The sequence below is a fragment of the Pseudophryne corroboree genome, chromosome 2 (assembly GCF_028390025.1).
Source record: "Pseudophryne corroboree isolate aPseCor3 chromosome 2, aPseCor3.hap2, whole genome shotgun sequence".
NCBI lineage: Eukaryota > Metazoa > Chordata > Amphibia > Anura > Myobatrachidae > Pseudophryne > Pseudophryne corroboree.
This window is the reverse complement of record NC_086445.1, coordinates 198886037-198904006: the sequence shown is the minus strand read 5'-3', so window position 1 is coordinate 198904006 and position 17970 is coordinate 198886037. Positions and strand designations below refer to the sequence as shown.

Genomic DNA, 17970 nt, shown 5'->3' with positions numbered 1-17970 from the left:
CACAAAGGGGCAGGAGAGGTGCATGCTGCACTCTCCTCCCCTGTCACACACACACAGCAGCACTGGAGCAGCAGCGGTGAGCAGCACAGTGGGGTGGGGAGGGATGCATGTGTGTACCTAGCACTGTGGGGACATATCTGACACTGTGGGGGCATATCTGGCACTGGGGGGCATGTGTGTACCTGGAACTATGGGGTCATATCTGGCACTGTGGGGACATGTGTGTACCTGGGACTATGGGGGCATATCTGGCACTGTGGGGACATGTGTGTACCTGGGACTATGGGGGCATATCTGGCACTGTGGGGACATGTGTGTACCTGGCACTATGGGGGCATATCTGGCACTGTGGGGGCATATCTGGCACTGTGGGACATGTGTGTACCTGGCACTATGGGGTAATATCTGGCACTGTGGGGGCATAGCTGGCACTGTGGGACATGTGTGTACCTGGCACTATGGGGGCATATCTGGTGCCATAGGGCATATCTGTATCTGGCACTGTGGGGGCATATCTGTATCTGGCACTGTGGGGACATGTGTGTACAGGGGCGGATTGGGATCGAACACCAGCCCGGGAAATTTATGGAAGCAGCCCTAATGGGGGTAGCGTCTGTTGAGGGGGAGGAGTCTGTCAAGAGGGTGGGGTCACTCCTCAGAGGTCCTGATTCTGAGATAGACAGTTGGGGCCTCCTTTGCTTTACTTTATGTTAATGTTTACCTGCAACTTTATGCATATGCTGCTACAATGCCCTTCCCTGATGTACATCCGTACGTCTGAATATACAAGGACTGATATGCCCACTTTCAGTATCTACTGACACTGCTGTCATACCTTTATTCTACTTCTGATTTTATTGATTTTTCATTTTACAAACCCCCTTTTTTTAACCTTATGTTATAAAGTACAAGGAGGGGGAGCACACACTACATACAGCACAGTAGAGGCAGGGAGCGCACACATGTAGTGAAACACAGACACAGGGGACCAGCGCAGTCGAATCTATCCCAGTGGCCAATCCGTCCCTGATTACATACATAGCCACCACATTACATACATAGCCACCACATTTTTACAGGAGTAGCACCACATTACACGAATAGCACCATATCACACGAATAGCACTGCATTACATGTATAGCACCACACTACACGTATAGCACCGCATTATACTACTAGCACCACATTACACGTATAGCACCTCATTATACAAATAGCACATTACCACATTACATACGTAGCCACCACATTACATACGAAGCCACCGCATTACATACGTAGCCACCACATTAAATACGTAGCCACCACATTAAATAAATAGGCCCATCATCAGGTACAGACATTTGGCAGCTATAGGGCTGAAGGATTTTGCGTAAGAGATTGTCCCAGGGCTGGCTGTGAGTGCTGCCTGATCAGCTGGCATCTTGAGAAAAAGATACGTCCTGCTCCTGTCCAGTCCCCAAACCATACACTGTGACCGGGGGTGCCCTAACCTTTACACCAACATAATAATGCAAATAATGTAATTAAAAATAACCTCTCTGCAAGGTCACCTTCAGTGCTCAGTTGCCGCTCTGAACAGTTCAGTGAGAGTTCGGGAGCTAGGGTGGCGGTGGGTGTAGTGAACCCGGCTCTGACTATCGCTATGCTGCTGCTCCAGGGCCGGGCTCATTAAATAGACCTTTGGCCAGGACCAGAGAAAGGATGCTGCTGGGCTGGTAAACTTTCTCCAGGTCCCCCGTTGGTAGAACAGCTTCACCACTTTTCACGGCTAGCGGCACCCGGAAGTCCTTTCTAGCCCAACTTCCGGATTGCGTTCCAATGAACCGCAAGTACTGGAAGCAGTGTGAGCCAGTCCAGCCAGAGTTTGAATCGGCCTGGCTGAGAGGGATATGGGACCAGCCCATCACAATCTGTCATGGTGTACTGGTGGGCCCCTGTGTGTGTACCTGGCACTTTGGGGGCATATCTGTATCTGGCACTGTGGGGACATGTGTGTACCTGGCACTGTGGGGACATATGTGACACTGTGGGGGCTTATCTGGCACTGTGGCGGCATATGTGTATCTGGCACTGCACTACTGGCGGCATATGTGTATCTGGCACTGTGGCGGCATATGTGTATCTGGCAGTGCACTACTGGGGGCATATGTGTATCTGGCAGTGCACTACTGACGGCATATGTACAGGGGGCATAACTTCTGGGGGCATATGTGTATCTGGCACTGCACTACTGGCGGCATATGTGTATCTGGCACTGTGGCGGCATATGTGTATCTGGCACTGCACTACTGGCGGCATATGTGTATCTGGCACTGTGGCGGCATATGTGTATCTGGCAGTGCACTACTGGGGGCATATGTGTATCTGGCAGTGCACTACTGGGGGCATATGTGTATCTGGCAGTGCACTACTGACGGCATATGTACAGGGGGCATAACTTCTGGGGGCATATCTACTGGGGACAGGCTAATTTTTAAGTTGAGAATTTTTGTATGGCCCCCGAAGGATTTTATAAATATCCAAATGGCCCTTGGTAGAAAAACAGGTTCCCCACCCCTGCTCTAGGGTGACAAGATTCAAAAAGTTTGGGAACCACTGGTGTAGACTGTTTGTAATAACATTTTTAGAATTGAACATAAAATGAACATGTTGAAAAGTCTTAACAAGTTGAGTTAGAAAGTTTGTGCACACAAGATTACATACCCTGTTGCCATGAAAACGTAATGATGGAGGAAATAAACATTGGGCCTAATTCAGACCTGATTGCAGCAGCACAGTTATCTGCCTCCCTGCAGTGCATGTGGTTTTGCCGATTAGAGAACAAATTTGCTGCTGCGATCAGGCCCATTGGTTGAATTGTGTATGAATAAATAAAAATGTTAATAAAGGCTTTGTTAATGCGTATTTGATTTATTAATCCAGTTAACATTCATTTCCTACTTATATTTTGTCAACCAAACCAACACTAATCTTGTTGTTAGGGTATACCAGGTGCATTTGCCTGCCTTTGGCTCCTTATTGGCTGTGTTCTATCTTGAAGATTTTTTAGTTAAAAAATTAATTTTTTCATGGTGGCCAAAAAAGGGGGCACTAATTGATTGTATAGAGAAGTACTATTATTTTAGATATCATTTAAAGTGGACTGATTTATATTATTTTAGTTTAATAGGGTATACTTATATATGTTCAAAGGAACCAGCTAAATGAGTTATTTTCAACGGTATTTACAAGAGAGGACCAAATGCAGGGACTAACACACAATCTCAACGAAGATAATGTCCCACTGCTAATGGATTATTTAAGTGAGGAGGTTTTCTGTGACCGATTTAAAAAAATAAGAATTTACTTACCGATAATTCTATTTCTCGGAGTCCGTAGTGGATGCTGGGGTTCCTGAAAGGACCATGGGGAATAGCGGCTCCGCAGGAGACAGGGCACAAAAAGTAAAGCTTTAGGATCAGGTGGTGTGCACTGGCTCCTCCCCCTATGACCCTCCTCCAAGCCTCAGTTAGGATACTGTGCCCGGACGAGCGTACACAATAAGGAAGGATTTTGAATCCCGGGTAAGACTCATACCAGCCACACCAATCACACTGTACAACCTGTGATCTGAACCCAGTTAACAGTATGATAACAGCGGAGCCTCTGAAAAGATGGCTCACAACAATAATAACCCGATTTTTGTAACTATGTACAAGTATTGCAGATAATCCGCACTTGGGATGGGCGCCCAGCATCCACTACGGACTCCGAGAAATAGAATTATCGGTAAGTAAATTCTTATTTTCTCTATCGTCCTAGTGGATGCTGGGGTTCCTGAAAGGACCATGGGGATAATACCAAAGCTCCCAAACGGGCGGGAGAGTGCGGATGACTCTGCAGCACCGAATGAGAGAACTCCAGGTCCTCCTTAGCCAGGGTATCAAATTTGTAGGATTTTACCAACGTGTTTGCCCCTGACTAAATAGCCGCTCGGCAAAGTTGTAAAGCCGAGACCCCTCGGGCAGCCGCCCAAGATAAGCCCACCTTCCTTGTGGAATGGGCATTTACATATTTTGGCTGTGGCAGGCCTGCCACAGAATGTGCAAGCTGAATTGTATTACACATCCAACTAGCAATAGTCTGCTTAGAAGCAAGAGCACCCAGTTTGTTGGGTGCATACAGGATAACAGCAAGTCAGTTTTCCTGACTCCAGCCGTCCTGGAACCTATATTTACAGGGCCCTGACAACATCTAGCAACCTGGAGTCCTCCAAGTCCCTAGTAGGCGCAAGGCACCAAAATAAGCTGGTTCAGGTGAAACACTGACACCACCTTAGGGAGAGAACTGGGGACGAGTCCGCAGCTCTGCCCTGTCCAAATGGACAACCAGATATGGGCTTTTTTGAGAAAAAAACCACCAATTTGACACTCGCCTGGTCCAGGCCAGGGCCAAGAGCATGGTCACTTTTCATGTGAGATGCTTCAAATCCACAGATTTGACTGGTTTTAAACCAATGTGATTTGAGGAATCCCAGAACTACGTTGAGATCCCACAGTGCCACTGGAGGCACAAAAGGGGGTTGTATATGCAATACTCCCTTGACAAACTTCTGGACTTCAGGAACTGAAGCCACTTCTTTCTGGAAGAAAATCGACAGGGCCGAAATTTGAACCTTAATGGACCCCAATTTGAGGCCCATAGACACTCCTGTTTGCAGGAAATGCAGGAATCGACCGAGTTGAAATTTCTTCGTGGGGCCTTTCTGGCCTCACACCACGCAACATATTTTTTTGCCACATGTGGTGATAATGTTGTGCGGTCACCTCCTTTCTGGCTTTGACCAGGGTAGGAATGACCTCTTCCGGAATGCCTTTTTCCCTTAGGATCCGGCGTTCCACCGCCATGCCGTCAAACGCAGCTGCGGTAAGTCTTGGAACAGACATGGTACTTGCTGAAACAAGTCCCTTCTTAGCGGCAGAGGCCATAAGTCCTCTGTGAGCATCTCTTGAAGTTCCGGGTACCAAGTCCTTCTTGGCCAATCCGGAGCCATGAGTATAGTTCTTACTCCTCTACGTCTTATAAGTCTCAGTACCTTAGGTATGAGAAGCAGAGGATGGAACACATACACCGACTGGTACATCCATGGTGTTACCAGAACGTCCACAGCTATTGCCTGAGGGTCTCTTAACCTGGCGCAATACCTGTCCCGTTTTTTGTTCAGACGGGACGCCATCATGTCCACCTTTGGTATTTCCCAACGGTTTACAATCATGTGGAAAACTTCCCGATGAAGTTTCCACTCTGCCGGGTGGAGGTCGTGCCTGCTGAGGAAGTCTGCTTCCCAGTTTCCATTCCCGGAATGAAACACTGCTGACAGTGCTATCACATGATTTTCCGCCCAGCGAAAAGTCCTTGCAGTTTTTGCCATTGCCCTCCTGCTTCTTGTGCCGCCCTGTCTATTTACGTGGGCGACTGCCGTGATGTTTTTCCCACTGGATCAATACCGGCTGACCTTGAAGCAGAGGTCTTGCTAAGCTTAGAGTATTATAAATTTACCCTTAGCTTCAGTATATTTATGTGGAGAAAAGTCTCCAGACTTGATCACACTCCCTGGAAATTTTTTCCTTGTGTGACTGCTCCCCAGCCTCTCGGTCACCGTGGTCACCAGCATCCAATCCTGAATGCCGAATCTGCGGCCCTCTAGAAGATGAGCACTCTGTAACCACCACAGGAGAGACACCCTTGTCCTTGGATATAGGGTTATCCGCTGATGCATCTGAAGATGCGATCCGGACCATTTGTCCAGCAGATCCCACTGAAAAATTCTTGCGTGAAATCTGCCGAATGGAATTGCTTCGTAGGAAGTCACCATCTTTACCAGGACCCTTGTGCAATGATGCACTGATTTTAGGAGGTTCCTGACTAGCTCGGATAACTCCCTGGCTTTCTCTTCCGGGAGAAACACCTTTTTCTGGACTGTGTCCAGAATCATCCCTAGGCACAGCAGACTTGTCGTCGGGATCAGCTGCGATTTTGGAATATTTAGAATCCACCCGTGCTGTTGTAGCAGTATCCGAGATAGTGCTACTCCGACCTCCAACTGTTCCCTGGACTTTGCCCTTATCAGGAGATCGTCCAAGTAAGGGATAATTAAGACGCCTTTTCTTCGAAGAAGAATCATCATTTCGGCCATTACCTTGGTAAAGACCCGGGGTGCAGTGGACAATCCAAACGGCAGCGTCTGAAACTGATAGTGACAGTTCTGTACCACGAACCTGAGGTACCCTTAGTGAGAAGGGCAAATTTTGGACATGGAGGTAAGCATCCCTGATGTCTCGGGACACTATATAGTCCCCTTCTTCCTGGTTCGTTATCACTGCTCTGAGTGACTCCATCTTGATTTGAACCTTTGTAAGTGTTCAAATTTTTTTAGATTTAGAATAGGTCTCACCTAGCCTTCTGGCTTCAGTACCACAATATAATGTGGAATAATACCCCTTTTCTTGTTGTAGGAGGGGTAATTTGATTATCACCTGCTGGGAATACAGCTTGTGAATTGTTTCCCATACTGCCTCCTTGTCGGAGGGAGACCTTGGTAAACCAGACTTCAGGAGCCTGCGAAGGGGAAACGTCTCGACATTCCAATCTGTACCCCTGGGATACTACATGTAGGATCCAGGGGTCCTGTACGGTCCCAGCGTCATGCTGAGAGCTTGGCAGAAGCGGTGGAACGCTTCTGTTCCTGGGAATGGGCTGCCTGCTGCAGTCTTCTTCCCTTTCCTCTATCCCTGGGCAGATATGACTCTTATAGGGACGAAAGGACTGAGGCTGAAAAGACGGTGTCTTTTTCTGCAGAGATGTGACTTAGGGTAAAAACGGTGGATTTTCCAGCAGTTGCCGTGGCCACCAGGTCCGATGGACCGACCCCAAATAACTCCTCTTCCTTTATACGGCAATACACCTTTGTGCCGTTTGGAATCTGCATCACCTGACCACTGTCGTGTCCATAAACATCTTCTGGCAGATATGGACATCGCACTTACTCTTGATGCCAGAGTGCAAATATCCCTCTGTGCATCTCGCATATATAGAAAATGCATCCTTTAAATGCTCTATAGTCAATAAAATACTGTCCCTGTCAAGGGTATCAATATTTTTAGTCAGGGAATCCGACCAAGCCACCCCAGCTCTGCACATCCAGGCTGAGGCGATCGCTGGTCGCAGTATAACACCAGTATGTGTGTATATACTTTTTATGATATTTTCCAGCCTCCTGTCAGCTGGCTCCTTGAGGACGGCCCTATCTATAGACGGTACCGCCACTTGTTTTGATAAGCGTGTGAGCGCCTTATCCACCCTAAGGGGTGTTTCCCAACGCGCCCTAACTTCTGGCGGGAAAGGGTATACCGCCCATAATTTTCTATCGGGGGGAACCCACGCATCATCACACACTTCATTTAATTTATCTGATTCAGGAAAAACTACGGTAGTTTTTTCACATCCCACATAATACCCTCTTTTGTGGTACTTGTAGTATCAGAAATATGTAACACCTCCTTCATTGCCCTTAACGTGTGGCCCTAATAAGGAATACGTTTGTTTATTCACCGTCGACACTGGATTCAGTGTCCGTGTCTGTGTCTGTGTCGACCGACTAAAGTAAACGGGCGTTTTAAAACCCCTGACGGTGTTTCTGAGACGTCTGGACCGGTACTAATTGTTTGTCGGCCGTCTCATGTCGTCAACCGACCTTGCAGCGTGTTGACATTATCACGTAATTCCCTAAATAAGCCATCCATTCCGGTGTCGACTCCCTAGAGAGTGACATCACCATTACAGGCAATTGCTCCGCCTCCTCACCAACATCGTCCTCATACATGTCGACACACACGTACCGACACACAGCACACACACAGGGAATGCTCTGATAGAGGACAGGACCCACTAGCCCTTTGGAGAGACAGAGGGAGAGTTTGCCAGCACACACCAAAAACGCTATAATTATATAGGGACAACCTTATATAAGTGTTTTCCCTTATAGCATCTTTTATATATTTCTAACGCCAAATTAGTGCCCCCCCTCTCTGTTTTAACCCTGTTTCTGTAGTGCAGTGCAGGGGAGAGCCTGGGAGCCTTCCCTCCAGCCTTTCTGTGAGGGAAAATGGCGCTGTGTGCTGAGGAGATAGGCCCCGCCCCTTTTTCGGCGGGCTCGTCTCCCGCTCTTTAATGGATTCTGTCAGGGGTTAAATATCTCCATATAGCCCCCGGAGGCTATATGTGAGGTATTTTTAGCCAAAAAGGTTTTCATTTGCCTCCCAGGGCGCCCCCCTCCCAGCGCCCTGCACCCTCAGTGACTGCCGTGTGAAGTGTGCTGAGAGGAAATGGCGCACAGCTGCAGTGTTGTGCGCTACCTTAAGAAGACTGAGGAGTCTTCTGCCGACGATTCTGGACCTCTTCTCGTTTCAGCATCTGCAAGGGGGCCGGCGGCGAGGCTCCGGTGACCATCCAGGCTGTACCTGTGATCGTCCCTCTGGAGCTAATGTCCAGTAGCCAAAGAAGCCAATCCATCCTGCACGCAGGTGAGTTCACTTCTTCTCCCCTAAGTCCCTCGTTGCAGTGATCCTGTTGCCAGCAGGACTCACTGTAAAATAAAAAACCTAAGCTAAACTTTTCTAAGCAGCTCTTTAGGAGAGCCACCTAGATTGCACCCTTCTCGGCCGGGCACAAAAATCTAACTGAGGCTTGGAGGAGGGTCATAGGGGGAGGAGCCAGTGCACACCACCTGATCCTAAAGCTTTACTTTTTGTGCCCTGTCTCCTGCGGAGCCGCTATTCCCCGTGGTCCTTTCAGGAACCCCAGCATCCACTAGGACGATAGAGAAATGTAAAGATTAATAAGTCACCTGGTCCCGATGGAATTCATCCAAGGGTTCTCATGGAGCTTCATTCTTAACTACTGTAGCAAGACCGCTATTTTTGATCTTCAAAGATTCAGTTATATCAGGTATGGTTCCCAAAGACTGGCGTATAGCGGAAGTAGTGCTGATATTCAAAAAGGGAAGTAAAGCTGAACCGGGTAATTATAGACCAGTTAGTCTTACATCTATAGTGGGGAAAGTATTGGAAGGTATTCTAAGAGACAGTATTTAGAAGTTCCTTGAAGCCAATAAGGTCTTTAATAGGAACCAACATGGATTTGTAAAGGACAGATCATGTCAAACCAACTTACTTGGCTTTTATGAAACAGTTAGTGCGAATCTTGATCAGGGTAAGGAGGTGGATGTAATATTTTTAGACTTTGCCAAAGCTTTCGACACAGTACCACACATGCAACTTATCTATAAGCTACTTGAAATAGGGCTAGGGAGCGCAATATGCACTTGGGTCAGAAATTGGTTAGATAATAGGGAGCAGCACGTTGTGGTTAATGGATCATTTTCAAATTGGACTGAAGTGCTAAGTGGTGTGCTACAAGGGTCTGTACTTGGACCACTATTGTTCAACATTTTCATTAACGACCTAACTGTAGGTCTAGAGAGCATGGTGTCAATTTTTGCAGACGATACCAAATTGTGTAAGGTTATAAATACGGAGGAGGATGCTGAGTCTCTTCAGAATGACTTAGTTCAACTAGAAGCATGGGCAGCAAAATGGAGAATGAGCTTCAACACAGACAAGTGTAAGGTAATGCACTGTGGTAGCAAGAACAAAAATAACATCTACATACTACATAGGGTAATATTAGGGGATTCTGTACTAGAAAAAGACTTAAGTGTTCACATAGATAGCAAACTAAGCAGCAGTACCCAAAGTAGGATTGCAGCAAAGAAGGCTAATAAGATATTAGCATGCATAAAGGGGGAATTGACACAAGGGATGAGAGTGTTGTACTCCCATTATATAAATCACTAGTGAGGCCACATCTTGAATACTGTGTACAATTTTGGGCACCATACAACAAAAAGGATATCCTGGAGCTAGAAAAGGTGCAGAGGTGGGCGACCAAACTAGTTAAGGGCAATGGAGACGCTGGAATATGAGGAAAGGTTTGCAAGGCTAGGCATTTTTACACTGGAAAAGAGGAGACTAAGAGGGGACATGATCAACATTTACAAATATATAAAGGGACAATACACAGAGCTTGCGCAGGATCTGTTTTTGGTAAGATCAGCACAGAGGACACGTGGACACTTGCTTAGGTTAGAGGAGAGAAGATTCCGCACAAAGCAGCGAAAAGGTTTTTTCACAGTAAATACAATACGTGTTTGGAATTCCCTGCCTGAGTGAGTAGTAACGGCGGACTCAGTCAACACCTTTAAGAATGGGTTAGATAAATTCCTAATGGATAAGGGTATCCAGGGTTATGGTGCGTAGTTAAAAAAAAGAGAAATAAAACACAATGGCTGACATCTGCATCAGACAAAATTAGTCCAAAATTAATACTGCATAGGAGACCACAAACAGGTTGAACTCGATGGACAATTTGCCTTTTTTCAACCTTAGATACAATGTTACTACGAATGTTATTAACAGGGGCACCCATAATATTAACTTCATTATTATAGAGGCACAATACTAAGGTTACCAGGAAGAACCCAGTGGTGAACCTTTCTTATCTCTTAAGAAGGGAGTCTTCATATTTGTTCAGCTCCCCCTGCTTAGAAGACCAAACCCAATGCTGAATGACCTAGGTGTAACGGTATAGGCCCGATAGCTGCAGATACATCTATGTCACTGGCCTAAGGGACTTTCCTTATAGCGTGTTACTATAGACAAGGTGATTTGCAACTCGCTGGAAAATCACTAGAAAACTGCAATTTTGGCAGAATCGTATGCTATTACATCCTGGCCATCATGTATTTTATACTACACCTGGAAGAGTCCTTTACACGCCTGATAATGAAACCGCCCCAATGTCTCTTTGTGAATATTTTTGATTGGTAAGTTCTTCAGCTATTTTTTTTAAATGAAATGTACAGTACATATTACAATATTTATTATTAACTCTAGATGGCATACACAGAGCCTGTGGCTCATTAGCAGTGATGAGCGACATTGTGGCCTAGTTTAATTTTTGCTTTGCCACGTAGTTGTATGACACAGAACTTCTAGTCTAGGAATAAAGCTGGCACTATGATGACTGATTCATTCTGCTGTGTGGTGTGGTTGAGAAAGGAAATGATCAGTAACCCATAAACGTGTACATTTTCATGGCCAAGGGTGAATATATTCCAGGGCATCTGTGCCTGGTTTTAAACCACAGCTCCCCTGATCCCCTGGGTGTGTTTTGGGATGCCGGTGTTCGGGATCCCGGTGGTCAGTATCCCGACGCCAGGATCCTGGCTGCAGAATACCGGCGGGGAGGGGGGGCAGCAAGCCCCTTGCGTGCTCGCTGTGCTCACCACGCTGCGGGCTCGGTGGCGACCTGCGGTCACCATGGTTTCTATTTCTGCTCTATGGGTGTCGTGGACAATAGTCCATGTTGGTCGGCATGCCGACGTCGGGATTCTCAGCGGGTGGTATGTAGGGGGAGGTAATGTGACCGACGGTCTCCTGACCACCAGTCACATAACGACATCGCGGTCCTTTAGGGCTCACATAGAATAATGTGAAAAGTGTGATGCAATGCAACACATGAAATGTGTATTATGAATGTTCACTGGTAAATGACGCCACTATTCTGCTGTACACCAGTTATATTCCAAGTAGACACTTTTATTATTATGAATACATTAGCATTTTCTCTTATCCAGTCTTTGTTTCCTCTGTTTCTTTTAGCAACTCTCTTATCTGTTCACCATAGAAACAGGATAAGGTAACACGAATCCATGTAAAGCAAACATTTTTCCTGTACGTGTTAATTTTTGTAGTACATTTGCTTTCATTGTTATTGCTTTAATACATCTTTGTTTGTAAACTCTATGGCTGTTCCAGTATAAAATGATTTCCCAGTAAGACTTTCCATTCCCATTTCTAGATCTATACAGAATAGTACTGGGAGAGAAAAACTGTTCAGTTAAACATATATTATTGGACACTGGCTATTATACATGTCAATCAAGCTGTCTGTGGCAAAAGTAGAGATGTTTATATCTGAATGTTAATACTGATGCAGGAAGATTCTGATGCAGGTGCATCTCTATATAAAATAAGGTCATCATGTACAGAGCCGTAGTTATTCCACTTGTGTACACAGGGTGGTGCAAGAACAAACACGACTCAAGACCATGTACCTTGGTGACAGTATGACATCTATGACATCTAACAGCACCTTCAAAACCAGTTCCAGGTATGACCTACAAAGCTGATCTTTACCAGATTACACATGTGAAATGTATATACTGTAACATCTTATTAACATGATGATCCGGTGGCTTCATGTTACATCCGCACTGCATCTGTGATGGTAGAACAGAACATGAAAACTAGGTTCCAAATACAGTGTAAGCAGACAAAATAAAACCAATCATGGTTGGATTCCGCTGATGTGATTGGCTACATCCACCTGTGTATATTAGCTGCCTTCGATTTGTACGGGCGATGAGTATACTTTTGGCACACAGACAGTTGAGCGCCCAATATGATCAATTTGCATTTTCTCAATGTAATGGTTTTGCAAAAGACACTTTAACACTGCACATGCATCAGACCCAAGTACAGTATACACAAGTAGGAGTGATGCATGTCCAACTCATCATCACTTTTAGCTAAGTAGGAGGCACTGCGTGGTAACAGGGTATTCTTACCTAGATTACGCTCAGTGAGGGTGTGTCGTCGAATTGTAGGATATGCAGATTGGTGCGTATGCACTAATTATAGAGCTGGTGAAAGTGCACACTGATAATGATGTCAGGTATCAGACCAACTAGGGTATTCAATTATCCGCAAATTCGCGGCAATTTTTCACCCGAACATTTTTCGCAGCAATCGGGCGAAAATTGCCGCGAAAACGCTCCGTTTTTAGACCTATTTAATTCCAAACGGGTTTCACCTGAAAATTCTTGCAGTGAAAAAAAGTGCAGGTGAAAATGGGGAAATCAGCCTGTACCCCAAAAAATGCTAAACTAACATAGGAAAACAGAAGAGAAGTGTATTAGAGATCACATTAGAGAGTTTTGGGGGACTTAAATTGTGTGAAATGGCTGTTATATGCATTTTTAAAAAAAATGCAAAAAAAAAATGATAGAAAGCAAGTTTTTTGAGCAAAATAAATGCTCTCATTAAATTTGGGGTACATGAAAATGGGTATAAGTATATATTTGGGTCATTTTAGGGTACTTTAAAAAAAAAGTGGAAACAGACCGATTACTCCCATCTGCAAGCCTAAAAACACCTGTCCCACTCATAAAGCACCCCAATATACCTGTCCCATACCTTGAACCCCAATTTCCATCACTTTGTACTTTTTCACCCCAAAAATGACATGTCATTATTGGCCAATTAAAAATAATTAAAAACCTCAACGTGCCTAATTAGTCATTAACGGGGGTGTCCCAGGAGTTCTGTACCATGGAGGTCATTCCGAGTCGTTCGCTCGGAAAATTTCTTCGCATCGCAGCGTTTTTCCGCTTAGTGCGCATGCGCAATGTCCGCACTGCGACTGCGCCAAGTAAATTTGCTATGAAGTGTGGATTTTTACTCACGGCTTTTTCTTCGCTCAGGCGATCGTAGTGTGATTGACAGGAAATGGGTGTTACTGGGCGGAAACAGGCCGTTTTATGGGCGTGTGGGAAAAAACGCTACCATTTCCGGAAAAAACGCGGGAGTGGCTGGAGAAACGGAGGAGTGTCTGGGCGAACGCTGGGTGTGTTTGTGACGTCAAACCAGGAACGATAAGCACTGAACTGATCGCAGATGCCGAGTAAGTCTGAAGCTACTCTGAAACTGCTACGAGATGTGTAATCGCAATATTGCGAATCTTTCGTTCGCAATTTTAAGAAGCTAAGATTCACTCCCAGTAGGCGGCGGCTTAGCGTGTGCAATACTGCTAAAATCGCCTTGCGAGCGAACAACTCGGAATGAGGGCCCATATCCAAACATTTTTTACCTTAAAATAGTGACTTTTCCCAACTTTTCACCTGCTTCAGAGTAGGTGAAGTGAAATTAGTGAAAAAATTATCACCGATAAATTTTCCAGGAAAATTGAATAGGCTGTAATTGCGTTTCGCGGGAAAAGTCCGGTTTTTCGCGCGAAAAGTCCGTTATCGCTGCTAATTGAATATACCCCCAAGTGTAGGGACAGGGACACAGATGTGAACAACTACGCATATAGGAGAACACATACGCATTCTACAGTATTTGTTGGCTCATGCAGTACTGAGCATCGCTATGCCATAGATACTATAGCCAGGTAAGCCAATCAATGCAACAGCGCAAGCAACCTGCAAAGGACGACCTGGAAATCTTGGAATATTTTTATCATACATGATGCTGTGGAACTACACATCCCAGCATACCTGACACAGTTTTAGCATTACCTACGGGCAACACTGTGCAGGGCATGCTGTGAAGTGTAGTTCCACAGCAGAAGGAGAGCTTAATGTTGCATATCCCTGCTTTAGATCATGTTCCATTTAACAGAGAAATAGCATTAGTATAGGTATCGCCTACGTTTTATTATGTAAAATTACTTTTTTTTTCCTCTGTGGCATTTACTTTGTTATTTCCTAAAAAATGTTGACATTGCCTTTTCAGTATCTCAGAGATCCTGACATTGTGCCAGGTAGACCCAGAGAGCGTCCTCTATAACCTGGGATTTGCCTGTGAGAAAATGTGTTCTATGTACAAAATTCCAGCCAGATTCTTCCTCTTCCCATCTAAGGCTTCGGGCATTGATTTCAGGAGGTTTGTTGAATCCCAATTACATAGAATGAAGATGGGTGTCCCCAGCTATATACCAGCAGGTAAGTGTGCTAGTGGGCAATGCTTTATACTGAAGTTATATATACTGTACAGTATATCCATTTTGCATTCATTAGATTTATTGCCTAGAACATGTGTAAACATTTACAAAATGTATTATTTTATGTTTCTGGGGTCAATCTCCACTGGCCTGTGATTACTACACTTCAAATTAAGGAACCTAAATCTGGGCATTAAAGTCCATCTGTGAAAAGCTGAGCTACTGACATTTCCACCAGTTAGCATACTGTAAGTTACTGAGCCTACATGACGTCTCTATTTCTGTAGACAACATGACACTAATCCCTGTCCCCAAAGCTCGCTGCCTGGGGGTGATCCTATTACATACATCTAAAATATTCCTGAATAAATCTGAATCTCTCACATGACACTGCAAAATGTTTAATGCACACATTCATAATCTTCCGTACTGATTATTACAATTACTTTCTTACTGCTCTTCCCCTAACCCCATGTTATATTTGCTGCTCACTGTGTGTTCGCATAGAAAAACATCAGCTTCTTCTACTTAAGGTGGCGTGTAAGAATTACCGAAATGGTGCTGTCTGCGCCCACTGTATAACTGCCCCAGATATTATAGTCTCGTGTCTCCGATACCTAATGCAATCCCTCCATTGCTGCCTGCAGCCGCAACCCCCATAGGTTTCTATGGGGGATGTGATCTTGCCAGATATACCAAGCTCCAAAATGCAAAGTATTCCGGAGACTGGCCACCGCAGCTAACGCCATCTGAAGATACCATTAGCCCATTGTAGCCTATGGGCTACAGATCACAAAAATCACCAGGAAAGGGTTCCTCCAGAATGGCCGCCACGCATTTGTGGTCAGTAGACCGCGCATGCACAGTAGTGCCAGCTCTGAGGTGAGCACATTGCAGGGACAGGCTCCTTTTGAAGCCCCTGTAACTGCATGCGCCGCTTCATATATCTGCCCCGTTATGTACATCCTCCAGACGCTGCGCCAAGATCACATTACAAATGCAATGATTAATAAATGGCCCCCTTAGTGAGACAGGGGTATGGGGCTCAGGGTCGACAGTGTCTCGGTCGACACCCATTAGGTCGACACCTAATGGTCGACGGTGGCTAGGTCGACACTAGAAATAGGTTGACACGACCATTAGGTCGACATGAACACGGTCGACATGTAAAAAGGTTGACATGAGTTTTTCATGTTTTTTTGGTGTTGTTTTCTTCGTAAAGTGACCGGGAACCCCAAGTAGTGCACCGTGTCCGCTCGCCATGCTTCGGGCAAGGTGCCTCGCTGCGCTCGTCACAGGTTACCGTTCCCAGTTGTAGTCCACGTGGATCGTAAAGTATGAAAAAGTTCAAAAAAAGATAAAAATGTGAAAAACTCATATCGACCTTTTTGCATGTCGACCTTGTTCATGACGACCTAATGGTCGCGTCGACCTATTTCTAGTGTCGACCTAGTCACTGTCGACCAATGGGTGTCGACCACAGTGGTGTCGACCCAGAGTCCGGATACCGTGAGACAGGACCCTGGTGTCTTGCTGCCTGCAATGTGCAAGTATGAGATGAAGATAAACACCTGTACAACAACATGGAGCTGTTTATACTTTATAAGGTGCATACAGTGCCTGTCTGATACTACCCTTAAGTAAACTTTGTGAAGTCTGGGCTTGCTTGTCATGTTTGCGAATCGTGTTTGTAACGTTAAAGAGGTACATTTTCTCATTATTGGAATAAGATACTGTGTACATCCGGTCCCAGATAGTGTTAGTTTGTATGCTTCTGCACACAGCCTACAGGATGGAATGCAAAGGTATCGTAATCATTAGTGTAATCAGAGAGCATACCATTAGAGTGCTGTTTGGGAAACTTTAAAATTATATATATATATATATATATATATATATATACTGTAGGCTTAAATGTGTATTTGCTTTATTTCTCTGTCTGGACTCTGCTTATATTTTGTTTTGTATCTTAGATGAATTTCTGAACAAAACAGTATGAACACTCCAGAGCCTGTACTCCTAAGTGACACTGGGCAGAAGCCAGCAACCAGTCGTCAACATAGGAATCTCATAGACAATCTAAACATGTATATATCTTAAGTGAAAGAAAATCCTATTCATGGTGCAGATGACATTAGAACGGTATATGCTCAAGATACCGGCTTTCGTGATCCCGGCAGTCAGAATACTGACACCGGAGTCCAGACACGCGTCAGAACACAGATGCCCGAAACCCGAACAGGTCAACATCGCGACGCTGTTATCCTGTCAGCCAGAATCCCAAAGGTAAGTATAGCCTGGAGCGTTAGGGTTTGTCTTTGGGTGGTAGGTTTAGGCACTAAGCGGGGAGGGCTAGGGTCAGGCTGCGGAGAGGGGGGGGGGTTAGGTTTAGGCACTAAGGGGTCTATTCATGCAGCAGTGAAAAGCCCTGTTTTGCGTTAAACAGGGCTTTTCTCTGCTTACCGCAATTCACAGAGCCGGTTACCGTGGAGAAGTCTCTGACTTCTCCAGCGGTACCCCCGCTCTGTGCCTGAATCGCATCACCATACCTTTGTATGGTGAGTGCAATTCATGAAGGTGCGGAAAGCTCTGCTTTCCGCTTCTCCATGGAGTTCAGGTTCGCCATCTGAGGACGGCGTAACCTGAACTGTAGTGCGGAGACGTCAGGGAAGCTCAATGCTTCCCTGATCGCTGCTCTGCACCTCGCGCTGGCTCCGCCCCCGACCTCCCAGCAACCACTGCGGCCGGCCGGGAGGTCAACACCCTGCGCATGCGCAAAGGGACCCGCCGCTGGACCCCGCGCATCGCCGGGAGGGATCTCTGGAGAAGACCGCACCGCAGGAGCCCCAGACACCGCAGCGCATCGTCGGAAGGGTGAGTATACATGAATTGCTACTTATCACAGCTATACATCGCATCGAAGAGATGCGATGTATAGTGATAAGTAGCAATTATGTTTTCGTTTTCTACATGAATAGACCCCTAAGGGAGGAGGTTAGGTTTACGAAATAAAGGGGGAGGTTAAGGTTAGGCTGCGGTAAGGGAGGGTTAGGGATTGTGGTGTGGGTATTGTGACAACCAGC

At 45.7% G+C, this 17970-nt stretch overlaps 1 protein-coding gene across 1 annotated transcript in view; it reads left to right on the top strand.

Moving 5' to 3' along the window:
- The window catches only part of TESPA1 (thymocyte expressed, positive selection associated 1), a 43871-nt gene extending 26619 nt beyond the window's left edge, over positions 1-17252 (top strand). The window contains exons 2-5 of the mRNA XM_063957072.1: positions 11764-11800; positions 12182-12274; positions 14680-14888; positions 16861-17252. Of these exons, the coding sequence (XP_063813142.1) occupies positions 12213-12274; positions 14680-14888; positions 16861-16886 (297 nt within the window). The 5' untranslated portion in view covers positions 11764-11800; positions 12182-12212 and the 3' untranslated portion in view covers positions 16887-17252. The remainder of the gene's footprint in view (positions 1-11763; positions 11801-12181; positions 12275-14679; positions 14889-16860) is intronic.
- Positions 17253-17970: the final 718 nt, after the last annotated feature.